This window comes from Protomyctophum parallelum, assembly GCF_964188405.1.
Source record: "Protomyctophum parallelum genome assembly, chromosome: 9".
NCBI lineage: Eukaryota > Metazoa > Chordata > Actinopteri > Myctophiformes > Myctophidae > Protomyctophum > Protomyctophum parallelum.
In genome coordinates this window covers 37675963-37701729 of record NC_139706.1, presented here as the reverse complement: position 1 = coordinate 37701729, position 25767 = coordinate 37675963, and the positions used below count along the sequence as shown (strand labels likewise).

General features: G+C 42.4%; 1 protein-coding gene across 2 annotated transcripts in view; it reads right to left on the bottom strand.

Moving 5' to 3' along the window:
- gbe1b (glucan (1,4-alpha-), branching enzyme 1b) overlaps positions 1-25767 on the bottom strand; it is a 93122-nt gene that overhangs the window by 33862 nt on the left and 33493 nt on the right. For both annotated transcript variants that reach the window (XM_083772883.1, XM_083772884.1), the window contains 5 exons: positions 18566-18681; positions 17911-18038; positions 17334-17432; positions 5976-6086; positions 5715-5886 (listed from right to left, as the gene is read on the bottom strand). In XM_083772883.1, coding sequence (XP_083629009.1) covers positions 5715-5886; positions 5976-6086; positions 17334-17432; positions 17911-18038; positions 18566-18681 — 626 coding nt within the window. The remainder of the gene's footprint in view (positions 1-5714; positions 5887-5975; positions 6087-17333; positions 17433-17910; positions 18039-18565; positions 18682-25767) is intronic.

The window sequence follows — 25767 nt, the reverse complement described above, 5'->3', positions numbered from 1 at the left end:
GTAAGTGTGTTCCTGGCATGGCATATCTCCCCAAGGTCATGTCACGTTGCCTCATTGTCCTATCATGGCGAGTTCAGTGGAGACGAACGCGGCCCAGACGAAGACACAACAGGTGTCAGGGAGGGTGGGGGTTGAGGTGGGGGGAGGGGCAGAGGATCTTTTCCTGTGCTGTCTCTTCTTGTGGAGATTGTCAATTGGGGGGGAATCCAGATTCATGTTTAGAGCGAGGGATAGCAATATGGCTATTTCTCCTCTATGTCCGTTATGGCTCTCTGTCCGTCATGGCTCTCAGGGCGCTGACCTGTTCCAAGATCGTGTCCATCTTCTGATGCATCTGCAGGGCGCTGGCCTGTTCCAAAATCGTGTCCATCTTCTGATGCATCTCCCCAAGTGCCCTGCTCAGCTCGGCCATGGCAGGCACTGCCAGGCAGCATAGGGGCTCCGTTCAGCGTTGCCATTTTTCCAATTCTTCGGTACACAAGACCAATGCACAGCCGATTCAGCAGAAATCCTGTAACCATAATCCAAATAGATATGCCTCTTCTACGCTGATAGTCGGGGGAAGATTCATCAGGGTATTGAGCGGGCTCTCCAGAACCCAATTTACATGAAAAAAATGTTGTCCATCACGTACAGAGACCAGCACACTAATTCCATGATTAGTTCCATGTTTTGATAGTTTCAGGGGTTTCGAAGAGACAGTGTAGAAGAGACGCTCTGAGCAGGGAGTACAGACAGGGAGGGAGAGAGAAAAAATGCGACCGCCCTCTTCAAGAGGAAAGCAAAAAAATAGCCACTGCAAAGCAACGGCGATAGACTGTGTTAAAAGAGCAACGTTTCGAGTGACGGCCAAGAAGTTCCCTACCACAATCCTCAAGGTAAAGGTGGTGTAGGAAGCGGTTCAACTTGGAGATTGCAACAAGGACTCAGATCTATTAACCTTGCATATTGAGCTTAGCCTACACGTTTTTTGGGATCTTTCTAATGTGCTGGTATTGAAGTTGTTACACTGCTGGATGGTTCAAGAAGAATTAGTATTGCGTTGTTTGTTTGACGGACACGTTCATCTGCGCATCGCGCATTTCCTCGTATGTTTTGTTTGATCAATATTTGTATTGTGATGCACTTAGCTGATTGCTAATGTGTTTATTATTTTTGTGTGAACATAGTTCTCACGGCATGGAACGGAGGGATGAGAATGCCTGACAATAAATGCCCGTTTACAAAGAACCCCACCTCCACCTGTGTCATAAATGTTGTGAGAAGAGCTACTACACCCGTGTTGTTCAAGTGTAGAATTTTGGTGCATTTTGAGCAACAGTTTTCAAACAAGGATAACTGTTGAACACAGCACACTCTCCATATCGACGATTGACTGGGGGAGCAAAAAAACAAACACCAGATGTCTTGAAAAGGTGCGATATAAGGAAACAGGCAGGCAAGGGGAGAACAGGGGCCATGGGAGGGCTGGGGGGCGTTCAGACAGTTTTGCAAGCTGGCTAAACCATTACTCCCCTGCACAGCTCTGCATCAGATAAGCACCAGACGGTGACACAGGGCCCTCAGTAATTAGCAGCACAAAAAGGAGCCATGGATCAATGTGCTTTCCATTGGTGGTGGGTTTCTAGCAAGGCCAAATCAGTAGAAATTTTAAATACTGTAGTATTTTTGAGATTTGTAAAAATGTAAAGTGCTTTAAAATGGGGGGGGGGGGAGGAGGAGAGAGGGGCAGGCAGGAAGGCTTTAAGCACTGTGGACATGTAATGATTATTTGCAAAGGTCTGCTAAATAGATTTTGTTACTTCGACTACACTTGCAAATTCAAAATCCAAGGTCTGCACAGTAAATAAGCAATTCTGGTAAATGTTATGGTAAAAAAAAAACTTGACATGTTATTGACATTTTCATCAAAAGCCAAATAATTGAAAACATGGATCACTTTTCATCTATTTGGAATGTCAGAGAAAAATACTAAAATATAATGGTTGATAGTTGCAATAGGTTTGTATAATCCTGACAATCTTATTAGCTCGATAATGTAGACTTTAAATCTGCAAGGTTATCTTACGTCTGTGTGAGCTCTGAAAGTCAGGAGGTAATAGTGCTTCCTTCCATTGTATCCCTGCTGACGTAATGATAAACCCACTGAAGCGTTTCATTACTGCCATGCCTCTTGCCACTTTTATGTCAATGACACTCCAACAACCTTTACAGTATCCATCTCTCGACATCACACATACTGATGCTCCCTCTGTGTCTTCTTGCAGTCTGGTGTTTGCTATTGGCCATGAGTAAATAGATGGGTTTCTGTAAGCTAGGCACTTCAAATTGATTTGCTTGCTCAAACGATTTGTTCTTGCTCAGCACTGGCTAAATGACTCTGTAGTCATTGATCCATTGACATGGCGTGTCATCTTGTATTTACTTTGATTTTCTTTTCTTTGTTGAAGCACTTCCCTAATGCTTTTGCTTAATGCACAAAACTTTGCCATGTCTGCTGTGTTTGTTTTTTACCTTAATAACTGCCTTGTTAAAATAGTGAGAAATTCAACCAGTGAAGAGGGAGCATTTCACACCATACAGCAGAGCCTAACATAACCTAGGGGACTGTCAGGGGACAGTGTCATGTGTGTGATATAGTATCACTAAGGTCCTTCAGGGTTATTGGTGAAATTGAGCTCAACAAGTTTAAAGGCCATTCACACTACTCTACAACTATGTGGTTCACCGTTTTTTTCCCCAGGCCGAAGGCATGGGGAAAGAGTATGTTTTACACTCAGTCCATCCGATAGTGTGTGTGTGATTTTTACAAAACACATTTCTTTAGATTACTCGCATTTATTTTATTTTATCCAAATCTCACACAAATCGGTACACTACTACTTCAGAATTGATCGAATTATCACACAAGTCGGTAATACATGAATTAATGTAATCAAGCCGGATCCGTCATGTATAATGTATGCCAGCCATTTATTGAAAACAACATGCATTCATCTTCATTTTTTATATAGTTGGTGTGAACTCTGCCATTCACTTCACGATTTGAAAAACTATATTTTCATAGTTATAGTGATCAGTACACCAGTCTTCATTGTGGTACATTTGGTATACAACCAGGTGACATCTTAGGGCCGATTCGTACTCCTATTTTACCGCTGTAGTGCCGAAATGATTTCGGCTCGTCAGAAATTTTCAGTAGCACCGAAGAGCCAACTTTAGGACAGTACCCACCCCCCTGAACCTCAAATGACGTCACATTGCTCTACAGAGCCGAACCGACTTTTATTCGGCTCTAAAATAGGAGTATGAATCGCGCCTTAGATCTGTGAGAATTCTTCCTGGTTTGGTGAATATGGTGAATTCTTATACTGGGTTAGACTAGAATCCAAAAAGGGACACTGAGATTATTTTCTTTTACTGTTCTACTACTATTCATAACATTCATATTCATGAATAATCTCGTCAGATTATTAGGTACATAAATATATAATATACACTTTGTGTTAAAGCCAATACCTTTAACACTGGTTGGAGAAATAGCACTACCATTATTGTACTAGCTTCTAGAGCTTTAAGATTAGTATAGTGAATGTGCTGCAGCTTCTACCCTGTCAATCAACATTAAGTGTCTGTCACAAAACTCAAGTGGCTGAAGCACTAGATGGCAAAGGTTTGAGAGTAACCCGACCCAAAACATGTATCTCTGTCTTGGAATCAGATATAACTGCAGTCTGTGAATCATTTCAGGCAGACAACTGAATGATCTTGTTCACTGTGACCCCTTTTCCACCGGTTGGTTCCCAATGGGAACCGGTTCAGTTCTTTTTGGTTTTTAGTCCATGAGCCAGAGCTCCAAAATTGGTGGGCAAACTATACCCTATATTAAATTGTTTATAGGATCAATACAAGTAAATTAATACATGATAACCCTTCCACAGTACATAATGCCTCATTTGCATATTTAAAAATGTAATTTTTTTAATACAATAGATCATTGTCTTCATGTAAGTACTCAATTGGGGAAGTTTCACGGTGATAACAATCTAATATAGGTATGGTTTTGCCCACTCAATTCATAATTAACGTTTCAATTTTGGAGCTCTGGCTCATGGACTAAAAACCAAAAATAACTGAACCGGTTCCCATTGGGAACCAACCGGTGGAAAAGGGGCCTGTGATCTATCCCAGTGGTTCTCAGACCTTTATATTAGGAGGCTACGTCCAGCCAGATAACCCAGATGACTTTTAAGACCTTTTTATTAGGAGGCTACGTCCAGCCAGATGACCCAGATGACTTTTAAGACCTTTTTATTAGGAGGCTATGTCCAGCTTTGAGGGTGTGTGTAAACACAAACATTGTCCTAACACAAACATTAAATGCCATTGACAATGAATGGCCAGCTTTGAGTTTGAGTGAGGATGGCCGGAATGAGATGATGTATTATGATGTATATAAAGATGTGATGTGATAAGAGCGCCCCTCACTTCACACGGATGTGAAGAAAAGAAGGAAAATAAAAAGTTCATTACTGCAACAAAAGTAATCAACAAACTGTACTATAAAAACGTATCAAACATTGGCCACATTGTTAAATAGTATAAGAAAGAGACAAAAAATGTGAAAAAGCAAGCTCTAAGCGAGCTTGTAGATTGGCAATATTTCACAATATTGATCTGTGGAATTGAGTCAAATTGATCTGTGTGAATTGAGTCAAATTAAATTGAATGCCTTCAAATGCCCCCAAATTATTTGGGGGGGTCGCAGCCTGAACAGGTTGAGAACCACTGATCTATCCCAGTAATATTTTTGTCATCAATCCAACCTGTACAGGGGATGTATTATATCTCAAATCCTACAATAGCAAACATACTGTAGTTTGGTGAGAAACCAAGTCACCAGGTGGAGCTAAAATGCTGTGGATACCGTATACGGCAGGCTATGGTATGCAGTATTTAAATTGAGCACGAGACCGCCAGTGTGAAAACACATTCAATTCAGCCAAGGTCAACCTCCAACATCATTAATTATCACTTTATTATCCTTACCAGCAGGTGTCAATGCACCCAGAACAGCTTAACTGTTGTTGAACATAAAGAGAGCTTCAACGGTGGCTGAGGACTAGCTGCTATTGAAAAAGCCTATACAGTACAGTACAGTACAGTACTACGAAGTACAGAACCAATAGTCAGACTTCAGATTTTTAATAACCATTTTGGTATTAATAATTTTTTGTCAGTGAGTAAGGGGTGGAGGGAGAGACTAGGGAATGGGGGAATTACTTCGTACTGTGGGCCATGTATCTGCTGTACACCTGCTTCTCAAATAAAAACAAGTTGATATTTTCTTTCTCCCTAAAAGTAAAATAACACCTTTTCCTCATCACATTTTCCTCAACTGAAATTAAATAAATATTTATTAACAATTAAAAAAAAAAAAACTCTTCAGTAGCAAAGTAAGATGATGTCTCCAAATGTCAATGCATAACAATAAATGTGATCTTAGCATAAAGACATTTCTGATCTATTTGAAGGTTCACAAACAAGCAATATGAGATAGGATGACCTGATATATGATGTGATGCAGAACTGTAGGAAATGCTCAAGGCTATGATTTAATAGATGGTGGTCTTCGATATTATGTTTGTCTACTTTAACTTGAACTTAGCCGAGGTGGGGTCTCTCTGTGTTTGTTACCATAACGACGGACTCACCAATGAAGTTGAGGTAGCCCTCTCCGCCCAGGCCGTGACAGAGGAGGCGGATCATCTTGTGGAGTTGGATGCCGCGATCGATCACAGGTGTCATGGGCACTAGGGAGCTCATGTTGGTGTACATCTCCTTGTCCATCAGCCAGAATGCAAGCGTTTTGTCCCCAACCAGAGCCTAAGCCAAACAAACGTTCACACAGGTTTTATGATCATCAGCTGGACAATGGCTATGATATAAAACGTATTGAGATGGCTTTACTCTACCTGGTCGTGGCTTTCAACATATGCTATGCACTTCTCCCCGTAGCGTCTGTTGGTCAGTGTGTGGACAATATTGCCCATGTCCCAGTCCTCATCCTTTAACTCCTTTAGGATCTGTGCAGAGACAGAGGGGATGATAGATGGTCAGCTGGGAGAGCCTTTCTGAGTCTGACTGATGGCTAAAACTCATCATTGTGTTCTGGCTGTACACTATGTGCTCCTTCCACGACAACTTCTGTCTAGGTTATACTTTCTTCCCTAATCCATCTGTTTTGACATCTCTATATCCCCACTGTGAGTTATGTCTATCTTTGAATGGTGGTAATGGAGTTTTTAATAACTTCCCTATGGCCCATGGATAGGCATACAGCAGCCCCCCACTCCCACACCTGCGATGGGCAAGGTCAAACCCTCTCATCCAATTGGGAGGATTCAACAATAAATCCAAGCCTGAAATCAATTCCTTGCTGTGGGCCCAACTACATCCATACTACCAGCCAAAGGGTCATCAGCAGACAGGGATATACAGGATTGTAAGAAATGCATCACATCACCCATCTACACAATGCATTATTTCGGATAGTGTTGCAATCACAAATGCGTGCCATTTCCTCAAACCTACCGTACACAGTCAAGTAGGGGTACAATACACAAAAAAAGGACAAAACCAGAGGATCAAGATCGACCTGAAATTAAAAACAACATACGTAGAAGAGCGGGTGTGTGAACCAAGTTGGGAGGTGAGAGGGTTGAAAACTACAATATGCCCAGAGCCAACCTTGATAGACAAGAAGTCTGTCTGATTGGCAGGAAGCTTGACTAGCCACTCTCTCTGACAGCCTGAAGCCTGCTCAATGGAGCAGGTCTTGACAGATGATTGACATGTGAGGAAACCTTTATATTACTTTACAGGACCATAATCCTTTGAGAAAAGAGAGTAAATTGTGCGGATCGATGCGGTAAGCTGAACTCTCTGGTTGGCCTAAATAGAGGCTACAGTATCTCTATCTAAATCTTTCTCTGCTGCCTGACAGTCATCACTAATGCCGCCAGCAAACCTCAATGCAGTGGTCGTCACCTGCAACCACAATCAACCACACATCCCATCTTTAAAACATATGTGAGGCAGTGTCTACTCCGGGCCCACATTGGAGTCCCTTTGGTTCCATTTGTACACTCTCTGAAATACAATCATAAAAGGGTCCATTTGGTTCCGAATTATCATTAATTTAGCTGGGCCCCCCCATAGAACACCCTCAAGGACCCCTGGGGGTCTCAAAACCCCACTCTGAGAACCACTGATCACTAACATAAAGACAGCACTAGGGCTCTGCCAGATTTGTTTATTTTCTTCCAACATATTATGTTTGCAGTTCCTGTCACTATTTCTATTCATTTATTTTTGTAGTAATATGGTGTTTAAAATAGCAGTGTACTGTAAGGAGCATCCACCTAGTAGTGAGGAGCAGTGCAGACTAGACTCTAAGAACATTCTATGTAGATAGAGATGTAGATATGGTCACACACTCAACAATTCCATGCAGTTTAAAGGGCCAGAGGTTGGGTGTTATCATCTGGGTGTTATCGTGTGGCCAATTTACAACACATTTAGCCTAAATGTATCAAGGCTGTAGCCTTTGGATCGTGTAATTTTAATTGTTCCGTATACATTTGTATTTGTTCTTTGGCCCATATTTTCGCTCAGTAGCACACCACTCCATCATGACGGATATTACGTTGCCGTCATTTTCAACCCGGAAGGGATACGGAGGGAAAGACAAACGGTTGGGCTGTAGCTCAACGGTCCAGGCACCTTGGCTGATAATCCAGTCTGGCAGTGTGCCGCGGGTTCGACGGCCTTCACTGCATGTCACCCCCCCATCTCTCTCCCCATTTCCTGTCAGTCTACTGTCACCCTATCCCTCTATAAAAAAATAAAGCAAAAAAAACAAAACACAAAAAAAATCTGTGAATGACAAGGTGGAGTTTGTGTGTGCGACAAATGACTTTCTTTTTCTTTTCTTTTTTTATATATTTTTTATCCCACGATTTTGTAACCCATTTTTCACCCCTGTGTCAATCATCTAATGTGATCCTGGGCTCTACACACCCTCCACCAACCTAGTCCCCATATATGGGGGACATGGGGAGAGCAACGGACTTTAACTCATGCTTCCTTCATGCCTGAGTGTCCAAGTTGCTCCTTTACACCTGACAGGAAGGAGTTTCCCTGGTTGGACGTAGCGCGTGGAAGGAACACGTTATTCCAACCAGTTCCTTTCCCCTCCATCAGGCGCCCCGGCAGGCCAGGGGGAGGCAGTTTAGTGACCAGGATTACTGCATGTTTTTTGTGAGGGTACCTACCCTAGGGGACACGGGGAGAACATGTAAACTCCACACAGAAAGGCCCTTTCGCCAACCCCGCCTTCGGGTATGGGCACTGATGACGCGGAGGACTTTCTTTTTTGAGTGTGTGTATGTGTGTGTGATTGCGTGTTTCTGGGTTACTTCATCGACGTGTATGTGTGATGTTTGTGATGACGTGTAAAATATTCACATATTACAACAATAATTGTTGCGACTGTAGGTCGTACTTGCAAAACTTGCAAAACCTGTCCGTCAGTCAGGTCACGCCTCCATATATGGTTGTCATTCCATCACGCCTCGTGACACGTCACACCTCGTGAGTCGTGACATCACGCATCGTGATACGTCACACCGCCATATATGGCGGTCAGTCCACACCTTGTGACAGGCTCCATATATGGCCGTATCCATATATGATGATCACGACACTGACCTTATCAAACCCTGTATAGCCATACATGGAGAAGACTGGATCATCACCTAGATCTGCATATATGGAGCCGGCCAGCAACTCTACATCTGACCTACAAACCTCAAAATCGGACCTCATCAAACCCTGTACACTCAAGACACGCTCCATAATGGCCAGTACAGAATTATATGTGAGGGCTATGTAGCGGCCCGAACCTCTAGTTTTATAAATTGTCAAGGTTGCACAAGAATAACAAAAATAGCAAATCTTCAAGCTCAAAGCGTTTCACATTGTGTTACGTTGTGAGCTTTTAGATCTGCTATTTCTTTTAAATGTTCCCTATAACGATGTGCCCACTCTCAACGCCAGGTTGAGAGTGGTTGAATCGGCGCTGATCACAAAATGAACAACATATCACATCTATGTTGCACTGGAACATTGGTACCTTTTTATCTCGCATGAAAAACATTTTTAACTGATATTGTTTGTATTTTCCACAATGTCATGATTGTCATCTCTCTGCATCATTTTAAATGAAGATCCCCCTCAATGTTTTCTCACATTATCTTAAATAAAGTTTGAATGAAAAGTCAAAAATCTTTTCAACTCTAGTAAAACAGCCAAAACATCCATTTGATTATCCAAGCCATGTCTGTTTCCATGCAGTCAAATGCTCTGCCTTTCCTTATGAATCATTATGGCTCACTTTAACCACATAAGTGGCCTGGGAGCAATTAATCTAAGAGTGGAAGCGTCTAAGCGGAGAGAGCCATGACTGGGCTAGCACCGGCTCACCCACATCAACCCAAACCAGCCAAGCTGCCTGCCACTACTGACACTACACTTCATCAATGATAATGAGCAGTGCACAAATCTTACTTTACAAGCCTGCTGTCAGCAGCCAACCAGAGAACCCGGATTAATTAGGCAGAGCCAGGACCAAAGAACTAAATAAAATTGCAGTGCAGGTCGAGGTTGACCTACTCAACAGCATTCTCTAACTTTCTCACCTGGTACGGAGGTGGTGGAAATATTATACAGTGAAGCAAGTGTATTAGGTGTGATGATTGGCCTAGGCATGCTGACTCTCTTGCTTTTAACATCCACTTCTGCAACAGCGCATTGGCTGCTATGGGGACATCCAACTCACATGTGACGTAGGTGAGTAGAGAGAGAGCAGAATTAGACAATCCCATGGATCTAGCTAATGCCTCTGTATGTGTTCACTGTTTTTGAGATACATGAACTTTCTGCCCACGCAAATGAGTCTGCCTGGGGCTTAGCTAGGCACTGCCTGCCTGGCCCTCCTCACTGTTTGCTTGCAATAAGCCAAGCCGAAGAAGCTTGGTGTCTAAATCGTGCACTGGAAGTTTACTCAATACGAGGAAGGCATCGGAGTGCAATTAGCTAATAGAATAAAGCAGGCTGAAGCAGAAATGCCTCCGTTCGAGCAGGTGAACTGAGGTTGACATAAGGCGAGGGGTGAAAGTGAGTTGGAGCCGCTCTTGGGCTACTAGCAAAGCCATGAGCACGTGCAGTAAGGTTGACATTTTGTATTCTATCATTACCTACCGGCAGTCTGAATGTCAGTAAGTATAGGCTGATATTTTCATGTATTTGTAGTGGGAAGAAAAACCTTAATTAATAATTCTAGAGATTGCGTCCTCAAAATGTGGTGGACAGCATGTCCGATATTGCACGTGGTGATTGGCCGGAAGGTGTCATTCTGCGCCACGATTGGCTGAGCATCGGTCAACGGGTGCGTCACAGAGGGGAGAAGAACGCAACCTCAAGTATGTTTTACGGCGGGGGCAACAGCTCCACCAGAGAGCTCCAGACTTCCCTCTCCAGAGCAACATTAGTGACTTCCTCCTGGGGCATCCCAAGACGTTCCAAGGCCAGTGAGTCGATGTAATCCCTCTCCTCCCAGTGGGACGTGCATCGAGGACCTCCCTAGGGAGATGCCCGAGAGGCATCCTAACCAGATGCCCGAACCACCTAAGCTGGCTCCTTTCCAGGCGAAGGACCAGCGGCTCTACTCCGAGTCTCTCCCGTGGGACTGAACTTCTTATCCTATCTCTAAGGGAGATGCCAGCCACCCGTCGGCGAAAACTAATTTTGCTTGTATCCGCAACCTTATTCTTTCGTTCATGACCCACACTTCATGACCATAGGTGAGAGTAGGAACGAAGATTGCTCAGTAGACAGAGAGCTTTGCCTTCTGGCTCCACTCTCTTTTCGTCACAACAGTGCGGTACAGCGACTGCAATACCGCCCCTGCCGCTCCGATTCTCCGGCTGATCTCCTTCTCCGTCCTCCCCTCACAAGACCCCGAGATACTTAAACTCCTTCACCTGGGGTAATGCCTCATTCCCTACCTGGACTGCACAATCCACCGGTTTCCTGCTGAGAACCATGGCCTCAGATTTGGAGACACTGGTCCTCAACCCAGCCGCCGTACACTTGGCTGCGAACAGCACTAAAAGACGACATGAACTGGACCGGTTCATGTCATCATTTAGTGCGCTAAACAAATCCATAGACTTGGCTGCCACATTTCAGTATGCTATTGGAGGGGCTAGCGCCTCTCAAAAATATATACAATATCTAAAACATAATGTGAAATAAAATGCATGGATGTACTTCCTTACAAGCAGTCCACAGGCAGAATGCACAAAACAAAAGATATGTCTACTGTATGGTGCTCAGTCCAGCATATTATGTGAGATTAGCCTCGGACAAACAAACATATTGACAGACTCACAGACCTATTTGTAGACTTGTTTCTTGCAGAGCATCGCCATAAAAAAATAGATAATTCACTACCTCCTCCACATCTAATTGTTTCAATTACGTCTCAATCTATTGTAGCTAGAGGGAAGGGCACTTGTTAAATTATAGGGCTTTTGTCACATTATCCATTAGGAGTGACAGCATTTTATGCTTGTAATCAGATTGAATCATCCCAAACTTGATCAGGTTCTCTCATTAAGGTATCTTCATATTTCACAGCTAGTTGATACCTAACAGATTGGCACAGGCAGGAAATGAGTCATATGAATCAGTCAGGCAAAGGACAAAGCACAGCATGAGACCCAGCTCAAGGAACCAGCAGGCTGTTGATTTGTTCGCACATACGCACAATCGCACACCATGATTCTCTAAATCTACACATGGCTCACTCTCTGTCTTTGACTCTGGTTTCCCTCGCTTACTCTCAAAGGCACACACCTCAGTCGGGGCTATACTTCAGCCCATTCAAATCCCTCCTAATTGACACTGTGAGGAGAGTCTAGGCAACCCTGAGTGCACTTCACTGGAAGCACATGAATGCCTCCCTGCACAGAAATACATGAATAACACTGCTCGCTTGCATCCCTCTGGCTTTACGTTTCACATGGCCTGGCCTCCTCAGGAAGCAACAAATATAATCTGAGAGGGGGGAAAGCAACCCAAAGAACGATCTACGGTAAATGAATATTACATTGCAAGCAATGTTGTTGCCATTTTTTTGTTTTTTTAAAGAATGAGCAGCAACTGCCTCTCCAGAGGCATCCAAAGGATTATCCCATGAACCTTCTGGGTAACTGTCAAGAAGGCTGCGCCTCAGTGGTGTACAGCAATGCTCACTGCACAGCTAGCACAAGCGTCGCTGAGGAAGGTCAAGTCTGGGACTAAACCCCCTCTTCTCCTCCTTCTGCTCCTCTTTCCATCTCGCTCTGCTACCGAGTAAAAACCACTGCTGTGAGAGACAGACTTGATTAACGATGCGTGGATATCCCCCATCGAGAGACAAGAAACACTGTAGTGTGATAGGATGCATGCAGTTACGAGGTCACACACTGTAGCTTCTCATGAAATCAAGTAAATATAACTTGTGTTGTAGTTGGTAAGTTGGTAAGAAAAACACTTTTAAGAGACATTATCCAGATATCCTTCAAGATCACGTAAATATAATGTTTGTTCTGTAAGATAAAATAAAAAGGTGTAAAAAAAAAGAGCCATTTTCCACATATCTTACAACACATTGTAAGATATGTTGTAACTTTTGTAAGATATGTGAGATACAGAATGACCTTGTAGGCCATTCTGTATCTCAAACAGCATATTGCTACCTTTACCATAAATGTAGAAAGCCAAAATACTGTAATAAGAAGCCTGTATCTACCCAGTCCCAGATACAGCAAACACACAGGTTATGATTCAAGCGATCCGCAGCACCCTCGTCACCCAAACAGATACGCAAACCCCCCCAGAGAGAGGCCACTATCTGCTTTCCCACAAACATTTTTTTCTGAGGAATAAAAATAAAAATAAACACCAGCACATGCAGCGAAAAAATTGATGGCCTGGATATGAATGAATACATTCAACATTCGAAAACCCCAAGGGATGAGAATATAATCAATTATGAATTATGTCGGGGCTCCTAACCAGAGTGCACACCAGTCTTCATTCATTCATTCAATCATACAGCAAGATTGCAGATAGTCTTACAACATCCTCTCGAGTGTAGATGGCATGGGCAAAACAACATGTAACTGCACTGTGCACTGTACTGTATGTTAACTGTGATTTATCTAGGGATGTTTTGCAGAGGCTGGATATTGCTCTTTTACTGGAGCATGTTATGGTTAAAGCTGCAATCTGAAACTTATCTCAATGAATAAAAGTCTGCATGGATGAGTATGTTAAATAATGCAATATAGCATAGACCCCAGCAAGCACGGTCAGGACCTGGACGAATTAGTGAAGTCTCGATTGGGGCCAGATCAAGTCAAAGCAAGACTAGTCAGATCTGGCCAGAATATCACCTTATTTCAACCAACATACAGTAAATTCTGCCCACTAAGACGGACGTCCCTGGATGAATCAGAGAGACTGTGATCGAGGCCACATCAGCAGTTTTTCAAAAGTCGGCCTCCTGGTGGCGCTATAACAGGCCTTTCTGGACATTTTGGGGCAGAGGTTCATCATTGGCATCCAGGGAGTGTGTGCAAAATTTGGCATCGACTGGGTTAATGGTGCCGGAGATTAGCTGGTAACGGACGGACACACGAACACACACACAGACACGGACGGAGTACAAAACATACTCTCTCCCCGCATGCCTTCGCTACTGGTGGAGACAATGATCAACTACTCAACAACACAGTTATGACTGACACAACTCAATCCACATTTTGGTGGTGTGAGAACACCTGGACCTAAATTCCAGCAACACCAAAGAAACCAGCCCATTCGCCCAAGCCTGGAGATAAATGGCCAACATTACAGCGCATTGAGTATAAACTTGGCACGACCATCGATCACAAGCTCACCTTTAAGACCAATGGCGAAAGGATACATTTCAAGTGTCAACAAACGCCTGTTCTTCCGCAGGAAGATGAGGTCCAGGTCCATTTCACCTACCTCTGACTGCTGAACACTTCACTTCAATATCCCCTACTTGTACAATGTACAGTACACATGCATGCATACCGGTATGTGCATTATTGTGCACACACTCGGAGACAGTGTATGTAGATGGGATTTGAATTACTGTTACAGCTTTTACTTATTATTACTTGCGTGAGCAGAGTGGCGCAAGTACTGTTTTCGGCTGCGTATGTCCGTGACTGCTTCGGCCAATCGGGGGTTGTGAATTTTCGGTGACACTCGGCCAATCAGGGATTGTGTATCGTCTTTGGTGGCGTTGCAAGTTGGCAGCTTGACAGAGTGCATTTCTAGCTGTTTTATGTATGGGAGCTTGTAGATTGTCTATTTTTGAATAACAGATGTATAAAATGAATAATCTAAAAGGAGACTATGTTGTCCATCTCTGTGTCCGTCCTTCTGCCTGTAGGTCCAACTGTGAACAGCTAATCTCCGGCACTGTTGGATCAATCGCTGTGAAACTTTGCATGGACACACACTCCCAGTAGGCCAAAGAAGAACCACTCATGGTGGAGCTACAAAACACATTTTGCTGCTACAGATGTAGTCCAAACTCATGCAAATGTCTGACGTCTTGTGATCAACATGTATCAGTCGGATTTCCAAAATGTGTGGGCCCTGTGTAGGCCACGAGCCTGGCAGAGACCGCTTTTCTTGTTTTATTATTGTATACTATACAAGTATACATTGTCATGGTGTGATGTTTTGTTATGCAAATCGGTTGTATTTATTATACATATACCCTGAAAGAGACCCGTCCTTCTTTTGGCTTAGCATCTCCCGGCCGACAAAGAGAAGTGTGTGTGCGTGTGTCAATTGAATTAAGCTGCAGAGCATCAGTAATTAGCAGAGTGAGAGACGTGTTAGCGCTCCTGTATATACTACTACCACAAGTGAGGTTGGACACTTCATGTTGCTACCCCAAGAACAGCAGTTTCAGAAAGAATAATGAAGCAAAGAAAAATCTTATGGTCAATACTGGTCTATTGAATTGCCTCCTCTTAATACAGTGGATTTTACTGTCTGGCCAAGGAGGTCACAGGTTCAGAGATACAGTGCTGTTCGACTGCTGCAGGGCAGGCAGCAGATTAATGCAAATACGTTTATAGCCAGCCTCAGATATTTTTGCGAGAGGTTAAATGTTGGTCTGGAATCTGGATATAGCAAGTTTGTATTACCGTAAGTCATTATTTTCCCATCTCAAGTATCTCTACTGTATGATATATTTATAATAAATAAAAATAAAAATATAATAAAACTAGACAAAGTGCCAATCGGCACAGGTCTCCACCAGGGCAGGTCAGGTTGTGGCCTCATGGTGGCGCTATAACAGGCTGTTGAGGAAGATTTGGGCCGGAGGTTCGTATTGGAGGGATGCAGGTACAATGTTTTTCCATGTGTGCATACATAAGTTGTATACAGATCGATGCAGTTATAGCTAAAAACAGGAATTGGCCTGTTATAGCGCCACCGTGAGGCTGATTTTGAGGAATAAATTGTGGCATGTCGTCCTCGGCCTAGTGAAAATGTGCGTGTATAATGTAATGGAAATTGCACACTGTGTTTGTGATTTGTGGGCTTTTTTCGAAATGGACGAATCGTGTGAGCTTTGGAAGCCAATCTTAGCCAATCAGGATGGAATATGAGAAATCAAACAAACCTGTCTTGATCACATGACTATGGAGATCATGTGTACCGATTTGCTTGAAATTTGGATAAAATGTGAAGGAGTAATAATAGAAAATGTGTTTTACATATGTCGGCCTCCTGGTGGCGCTATAAAATTCCAGGCAAAGGTTTTTCCTTGGCCTCTAGGGAGTTGGCATACAAAGTGATCCACAGATCCGTGCAGTTAGAGGTAAAAACAGTTTTCAGCCAGTTATAGCGCCACCTTGAGGCTGAGTTGAAATTGTTCATGTGGCATTTCGTCCTCGGCCTAGTGGGAATGTGGGTGCACAATTTCACGGAAATCCCGCGATGTGTTCATGATTTGCAGCATTTTGTTTGAAACTGAGCACTCCTGTGAACTTTGGAAGCCAATCTTAGCCAATCAGGATGGAGTCTGAGAAATGTGAAAGACAGGTTTGGTTGAATGGCTGTAGAGAGACTGTGTACCAATTTGCGTGATGTTTGGACAAAATCTGTAGGTGTACTGTGCAAAAACTTGTTTAGCACAAAGCGGCCTCCTGGTGGCGCTATAACAGGCCGTTGTGGAAAGTTTGGGGCAGAGGTTCATCGTTGGCATCCAGGGAGTGTGTGTGCAAAATTTGGCATCGACCGGGTTAACGGTGGCCGAGATTAGCTCCTCACGGACGGACGGACACACACACACACACACACACACGGACACACGGACGGACGGAGTGCAAAACATACTCTCCCCACATGCCTTCGGCCTGGTGGAGACAATGATGAAAAGGACTAATGGCTTGTGTTTCTTATTTGTATATACTAATTTAATGATTTCAATTAAGTTTCTAGTTTCTTACCATGAATAAACAGACAACTGACTTGAACAAAAGCACTTCCCTATGTATCATAAAGTATGGTTTACCCTTGAAAACGGGTACAATCTGAAAGCCTAGAAATAATCTCTTAACTTCTAATTTAACACATTCTCACTATATCAATATATGAATATATCAATGATGACAGACGGACTGACGGCAAATGTACGTTTTCATAGTAAATGCGACTTGCGGTCGCATTTTTTTTTTTTTTTTTTTTTTTAAGATATTTTTTTTGCGGCTTACGCCTTTTATTGATTTTTGAAGGGACAGACAGTAGGCTGACAGGAAACGGGAGAGAGATGGGGGGATGACATGCAGTAAAGGCCGTGTCGGGTCCGGGAGTCGAACCCGCGGCACACTGCGACTGGATTACCAGTCCGGTGCCCAGACCGTTACGCTACGGCCTGGGCCCTTGCGGTCGCATTTAACGCATCAATTAAATGAATAATTAGTTTGACACTTTTCACCTACAAGGACATGACAAAAATAGAGATGCATTATTTTATCAAATTATCGATACTTGAATGTTTTTGTATAATCCAATGAATCAATTAGTTTGATTAATTGTTGCACCCTTTGTTGTGCTTTGCTATTTATGGTCAATTTATATTAGTGCCTTTCTCCAAACATGCTCACCTGGATCCACTTGTCTGGGATGGCCATAGCCAGACGGTAATCAAAACCAAGCCCTCCCTCTGCCACTCCTCTGCACAGCGCAGGCATTCCTGACACATCCTAGGATGAGACAAACATTCAAATTACATCCGTGTGTTTGCATCTGTGAGAGTGATTTCTTTCATAATTTTTATTTTGCATTTGCATTTTTATCTGTGCGACGATATGCTAAAAATCGACTACACTTGACAGCACACGTAGGAAACAAAATGGTGGCAACCCCATTTACCACTGCACCGTATTTTTATTAAACCAATGAATGGTATAGAGTGCTACTCAGTGTGCTCATTAATCTTAACAGTGGTCGGTGTCAGTGAGACGTTACTGAATATTAAGTTTACGTGTGATTGTGCTTGTGTGGGTGTGTGTGTGTGTGTGGTATGCACGCAAACATGCAGGATTACAGTACACAGTTAAGTCCTCAGTGTTAATTTATGCATTCATAACTGTGAGTCGAAGATAACCAAATGGGCCCGGTTACATTTGTGTACTTACAGAGTCAAATGAACACAATATTTGACAGAGTAGGTCGTCTCACCTCTGCGATGGTGATACAGTCAGGATAGAGTGTGTGCAGAATGTGGTTGGCCAGCATCAGGTAAACCAGAGAGTCCTCATCCACCTGTAGGCCGAAGTACTCACTGTAGTCCCCTGAGAAGCCGCTACCTGAGTGAACAGTCGTGCACACAACACACATCTGCCATATTACACGTCAGCTTATCTCGCTGCTCCACTTTCTATTCAAAATGTCTGGAATTCCCCAGAAAGACTAAAGAATATGATCTTTCTCCCAGCAACAGTTCTTTCACATTGATATGAAGCACCAATGCATGTTCACCAGATCCAATAAACCATTTTTGTGAAGCCTGCTGGAATGGCACCGTTCAGCCCCGTCAGCCAAACCCTGCTGGCTAAACCCAACGCTTCAGCTGCCTTGCATTGCAAATGAAATGCTCAGTGCTACAATGCGTGTTGGACTATGGGATGAGCTGGCTGATATGCTTTGTGCACATCACTCCAGTCCTGTTAGCTAGCCTTACTGAAGACATGGTGGTGGTACATGACGCCTTAACTATACCATGGTGGTGGTACTGTACAACATGATGCTTGCATGACTCCACTCCTGTTAGATAGCTATACCTATGTTATGGTGTTGGTTGGTACATGACTGTAGTCCTGTTAGCTAGCCTTACCTATGCCATGGTGGTGGTACAGCATGGAGGTCACGCCATCAAAGCGGAAGCCGTCGAAGCGGTACTCCTCCATCCACCAGCGCAAGTTTGACAACAGGAACCGCAACACTTCCCAGCTAGAAAGGAAAGAGAGCACGCACGCACGCAGGTGCACACACACACACACACACACACACACACACACACACACACACACACACACACACACACACACACACACGACTTCAAGGTCAGACAAACAAGACGTTGTGAATTATTCACATATCTCTTCACACAGGTTGCAGGCTCCAGAGATTAATTTTCACCACTACAGGACATTCCCATATTGATAGGCAGAGCTGCACTGTGTCAGAGATGGAGTGTGAGTGGTAAAGGATGGTGTTTTCATTAACTAAACTGTAGAGGGGAAGCCAAGCCATCCCTGATGTGTCCAATTGTTAGCACTGTCAGGAAGAGAAATCAATGGCTTTACAGTATACAGCCTTGTCTGATTTCCATCAGCATCCCGACTCACTAAATGTTAAGTATGTCTCTGCGTGTTTGAACCGATATGTTTTCATGTAACACCTGGGTAAACAAACACCATGCTGAAAAAATGGGTTCCCTCTCACAGTCAAGGATAAGATCAGAGATAATATACTTCCACCTGCTTTTGGCGCCATTACCGAAGTGTGACTGTCATCTCAGTCCTCACAACCAGGAAGACAAAAACTCTGACAGATAACGTTGTTAACTAACTAGTGAGACAGAGATGGAGGGCCTTTCTGGCTGTTCTATGTCGGCACAGAATTTAGGAGTTGACTTTGATTGATAGTGTATTTGAGCCCCTATCCTTGAAGGTTGAAGAATCTGGGAAAATGTGTCATCCCGACATGAACAAATAACTAGACACGTCCAGTCTATGTGATCAAGCACATGTTGCCATAGAATCATCAGTTAAGAGCTGGTCAGTGCTGATCATGTTGGTCTGGACATTCCAGAAGCAGGCTGCTGACAACAAAGTAAATATTGTATAATTTTATTGAGTAATAATATCTTTTAACCATTACTAGTAAGTGCTGGTGACTATATGCAAATGATGAGTAATGAAGCAACATCCTTATACACATGCTGAAAAGAATTTTAGGTAACAGTCTTCAAATATGATCTGGAAATGTAATGACGGTAAATAAAACGTTTTACTGTGTTGCATAGAGGATGCAAGGCACATGCTATATTCATGACCACTGATCTACTGTAGTGTACTGCAACCCTGGCAAATGCTTAATAAATACTTAATAATAAGCCCTATATACTTCGTGACATTTTGTGAGCTTGTCATACAGCGATGCAACTTGTAGCTGCAATTAGCCCTTCACTAAGTCTCTCCCCAACCCATCCTTGTCCAATAGGCAGTTTGCAGCGAAGAAAGCTTGACCTGCATATCAACCGTTGCTAAACTATTTGGATTGGCATTGGACAATCGCTTTTTGGGGATGGATTTGGTGAAGGGCTAATTGTCACTATTTCAGAAAATCTTTGAAATTGAAAATGTTTGCATGTAGAGGAAATCTTGAAAAAAAAGAGGGTGACCACACACGCCAATAGCCAGAGTGCCAATATTTTTATTAGGACAGCAGGTAAGACAAAAATGATTCCAACATTCCGGCGGTTAAGCCTTCATCAGGGAATTCATCATTCCCTCTTGTTTTTTCAAGATTTCCTCTACAGTTTTCTCCCGTGTGCGGTGTGCCGGCACCGCTAAAAGGACTTTGGTGTGCGTTATCTTCTTTGTAAACAGTGCTTATAATGACATGCCTAAAATAAGAGATGAAAGATTGTATTCCAGAAGTGGTTAAGTGCTCTCTGTACTATACAGTTGCCTCTTCTCGTGTCTTGTGAATGGAGATGAGCATGAAGAGCATACTGTTTGGAGGCCATATATCTACAATACATAACTTTCAAACACTTGTCTCCCCTGTGAGAGAACAAACCTCTACTGATCGGTCAAAAGAGACAATCCCGGCTTGGCCAGGAGAAATATTGCACTTATTAGTACATGTCAACCAGTACAGTAGGTGTCCTGCCCAATACCAGGATCAATATTTCTCAATGGAAGAGTAGGGTAAACTATAGGGGTGTAACAATACATTTTAATAGCGATACGATACATATCACAGTACATGGTTGACGTACATGGACGATATTGGTTCATGATTCATTCATGATTCATGATTCAATGATTTAAAATCGTTACAGTAACTATTTAGCAAAGACATGTGTGAAACATGTGGATATAGCAGGTTTTTTAGGGAAACATTTATTAGTATGCATATAAAATAAACAGTGTTTCTCTGGCAAATATATGGACATTATATTTGAACACATATGGACAAACCTGCACCTTGACATGAACACAGAGAATTCACGCATTTACGTGCTTAGTATTGCTACTATTATTTGCATTGCAAAACGATTCGATACCAATTATTAGCATTTCAAAATGATACGATACGATACAAAGTCAAACGATACGATATGTTGAGTTTCCATTTTGATATACTTTGATTCTTGGATTTCTCGACCACAGCAGATGTTCTAGTTATATTGTATATTAACATAGTCTACCATACAGATTGTTTAAGATATTGTTTTAGTGATTCAAATAAGATCTAGACTGCATCTTTAATTGTCAAAATGACAAACAATGTATACAATTTTGGGGCATATCAGAAAATCCCAAATTCCCAACGATATTACATTATCTAAAAATACATTTAGATAATGTGATGTTCCACGCTCCGTATGTTGGGGCGGGAGGGAGCACCCCAGCGGCACTGTTTGATAGGTGTAAAGCTGCATGCTTCCCCAGAGGAAATGCAACATGGGAGCCTTGTAGAATCCGATATAGCAACCTGGCTGGGTGGTCACGCAGCTCCTGTGATAAATAGATTAGGTGCACCACTCCACTGCACAGAGCCAACAAAGGCTCAGACACAATGTATCCTCACGGGATAGAGATAATAGCCAGCGAGAGCCAGCGGCTCAAGATGAAACCATACTGCCACATTAAGATCCACAATGCCATTCATCACCAAGTCCAATTACAGCGGGAAGTTAGATCCCTATACCTGATGCAATACACTGCGTGGTGCTTATCTACCCTGTGAAATCCTGAGTGGTGATTCAACTCAGAGAGTGGACAAATGTAACCAAATGCGTTCATTTTGTTGTATGTGTACACTCGCTGAGTTACACTCTTTTAAAGTGGTGCATGCCGATTCTACAAGTGACTTTGTGTGTGTGCATGGCACAGCCACACACGTCGTCTGACTCTGTATGTGCATGTGTAACGCCCGGGATTCAAACTCGGGTCTCCCGTTTGAAAGTCCAACATCTTAACCACTAGACCAAAGGGATATCCCTATGGAGATATTAGACTTTTGAGGCCATCAGGCTGCATCTGAAGCTGATGTTTTTTTACATAGATTTTATGGGATGTTTTTACATTGCATAATGGATGTGTTTTTATATTGATATTATTGGATGAGCACACTCAAGAGAGTAGTATTACTCATCAAAGGCACCGCTTACTTCACACTGGGTGTGATTTTTTTGTACACTGAAAAATGTTACCAGGCATGGCCAGACCACTGCGTAGATATATTAGTCTTGGATCTGTGTGTGGAACCTGCATTTAGGGCCAGATTTAAAACAAATGCCTCCGTTAAACCTGCCCCATATTTGCATGCTGGGCCTGATAGGTGCCTCACAACTTCAGGGGCAGGGAAATCCAAACACAACCGAGCAGGGCCAGACCAAATCTGCCACAGGCTTTTATTTTCACTTTTGTTTTGCACTAGCACATTCGTCTGGTTTCCAGGCTAAGTTAAATTAACAGATTATTTTACAGGGTATGCAGTTAAATTAATTCGACCTCTGGATTGTGATATTATTACGAAAGTGGGTCACACTTGCGGCTGTACTCATCATGCAAAACCTCACCAAAGGAAATATAGCCAATTTGTTTCTAACCACTATTGGAGTTGAAGTGTGAATGTTGTGTGAGTTTGCATGCAGCAACATTCAAAATAATATATTGACATAGATCTGATAACCGTGATATTTGATATTTTAACTATAAGGCGTACCATGTTAAATGAATGTCAAACGGAGATAAACTGTAAGTGAATCTGCATTCATTCATCTTTTGTAAATCGGTTCATATTTCAGCTTCTCCTACTAGGCCTTATCAGAAGTGTATTCCGTGTCCATATTCTAGAATTGATGTGACAATTACAGCACAAAAGCCTAAACATGCTGTGTTCCTGGATGTCCGTTTTATATAAAAGGGTCAAGGTAACTTGTCATAGTGGCAGAGAGGAAGATTTAAGTGCCTGTAGTCACAACATTACAGTTAAGCTCCAGATAAGACAAAAATAAATTTAAAAAGCTGACAGGTCATTCCACAAGAGTTGTGATGCTCAAACAACAACACTGGACAGCCTGATGGATGGTGTGCATTTGTTAGAGCGAAAAGTACATATAAGGTGCTTCATTTAAGGCATTTCAGGCTTTTCTCCGGTCCCCTGGTATTGATGCATCCAGGGACAGTGGCATTGACCAGAAACACGACTGCAATACATTTCAGTCCCAGTCACTTTCTGAGGCTATTAATTAGAACACCAGATAAGCTAAACAAGTGTGTAAGCTCGACCCGCCTGCGGCGGCCGGCTATGACTTGCCCAACTGAACTGTGCACGAAATATGCACTCACAATTTGTTCTGTCTCAAATGTAATATGATAAAACATAAATCATACAATTAAATTAAGAAAAAACTTTAACCGGGCACCATGACATGGCGGACAAACAATGGACTGTTTTCCTACTGGACTGTGTCATAGCAGGGTCCAAACAGCTGCAGATAACATTCATAAGGAGTCCGTTTGATTTAGATGCGTTTAAGAATTAAGCATTGACAACATAGAGGCTATGAGCATACCTGAAAGTTATGCGGGAACGCCTACTGAGTGGCAAAAAACTACTTTCTGGCTTTGACAGCCCATACATCCAAACTGATTGCATTAAACGACATTAAACTCACTTTGCCACTCACTTTATGCGTGCGCATACCCTCACCCTAACTATAGTCGCTGTCAAAGCTGAACTGAAACACCTAAATCAAATGTACACACTAATATTTGTATTAATGGCAGCTGTGTTTACCTCCAGTGACATTTCCAAATGGTCTATTTTAGAATGGATACGAAGATTATATGAAAATGGCTTGAATGTAATCTTTACTAGATAGATACAGTGTAATACTGTAGTGGAGGACCTCTACGTTCCTGTCCATTGGTAATGTGTGGTATGTAACAAAAGCTCATGGTAGCACGCGCACACATGCGCACACACACCTGGAGCTACAGCAGTTGAGCTCATTACCTGGAGCTCACCAGAGGCTGGTAGCTGTGGCAGGAAAAACACCCCATGGGTCCAGGAATTACAGGCTTTTGGACTAGACTGGCATTTGAACCCTTGACCGTTTATTTTTGGCTTCTTGATTGATTGGTCAGCTGGATAGTGGCCCAGTCCTTCCAGGGACCGATGAAGTAAAAGGTGAAAACTCCTAGGGGAAGTCGGGAGCCTGGTTGTTTTGTTTCTATCTTGCCAAATTTCTATTCTATTCCCTTTTTCTTTGTTTTGAACACAATAAAACCCCCAGGCCAGTCATCAGCGGGGAACTCTATCTCTTGCCTTCACATGTTACTCTTATACCTCCCCTTTACTGTTACATAGTATGCTGTGGAGAGAACCAGGAAATAAAGGGAACACAATGAAATTATATGTAACGTTTGGCAAATTCACACATTGCTAGACACAGATTATGCTGTAACATTTGTATAGGTACGGTACAGATAAAAAAAAAATAATAATTTTATTTATTTATTTTAAAATAAAACAGATGAAAGATTTGACATAAAATGAGATTGGCTAATTAGACTGCCAGTAGTCTACAATACGTATTTGAGTTATAATAAGGGAACTTTGATGAGATGATTAAATTAGATTATATTCACAAAATCCCACTGAGGAACCAAAGTTATTTTAATGTATTTTTCTTCATTATTAAATGAAAATATATTTTAACCATTGGAACCATGGAGTCAGGTTACATAATACCAAACTGGCCTCTTTTTCACCATGGCTGGAGATACTCCATATACCACTATTGAAGTCCTCAGGCAGGTTGTACCCGAGTCTAAGCTCAAGACAAAGTATGACTGTGAATTTGATGTCAGGGCTCCTTGACTCTGAAATGACCTGCCTGAGGCTTGATAAATCACTGTCTTCTTACATTTATCAAAAGACTGTTCCATAAATTGAAAGTGTGAAATTGTAATGCTCACTTCGTTATGGTATTTTAATATATGTTGCTGCATTTATTGTATTATTTCTTCATTGGTTTTATGTAAAGCAAACACAACAATGACTTTTAGAAGACATTAATACATGCAGTGCATGTGTGCAGTAATGTCAAAAAGAAAATGATGTCATTGACCATCAAACACTCTACCCTCATAAGATACAGGAACGTAGAGAAGAAACGTGGAGAAGAATTGAAACGATCTTTTTCACTCAAAAGCTTGGCCTTGGGCCTATAGTCATATCTAAAGAAAATATACAAAGATACATGAAAAATGGATTCAAATGATTCTACTAGAGCCACAAAGTGAGGATTACTGGGGAAGCGAACCTCAAAACTGTCAGAAGTCTCACATCTGAAGGGCCTGATCTGCAGAAAGGTCTGCCTTCAATGACTGGAATGAGATGATGGTGCCCCTTCAAACCATGAAATAATATGGGCTACATTAATGTACTCACTGTCTCAAGGTGTCCTTGCCCTCTTTGAAAAGGCTTATTAAAGCAGCCGTGAAAAAAAAAAGGAAAAAAAAGAAAAGAAAAGACGGGTCCTGAATATCTATATATATTTTTCATCACATTGGGAGCACCATATGGACATTGGACACAGTATGTATACAGTACAGTGCAATACAATACAGTATAATGTAACCGTAGAGAATAAATAAAGTCAAAGAATGATGGTCTTGTGTGTGTGATGTGTGATAGGAACTATCAGCAAGACTGAAAGGGAAGGCGTACAAGACGGTAGTGAGACCAGCTATGTTGCATGGTTTAGAGACAGTCGCACTGAGGAAA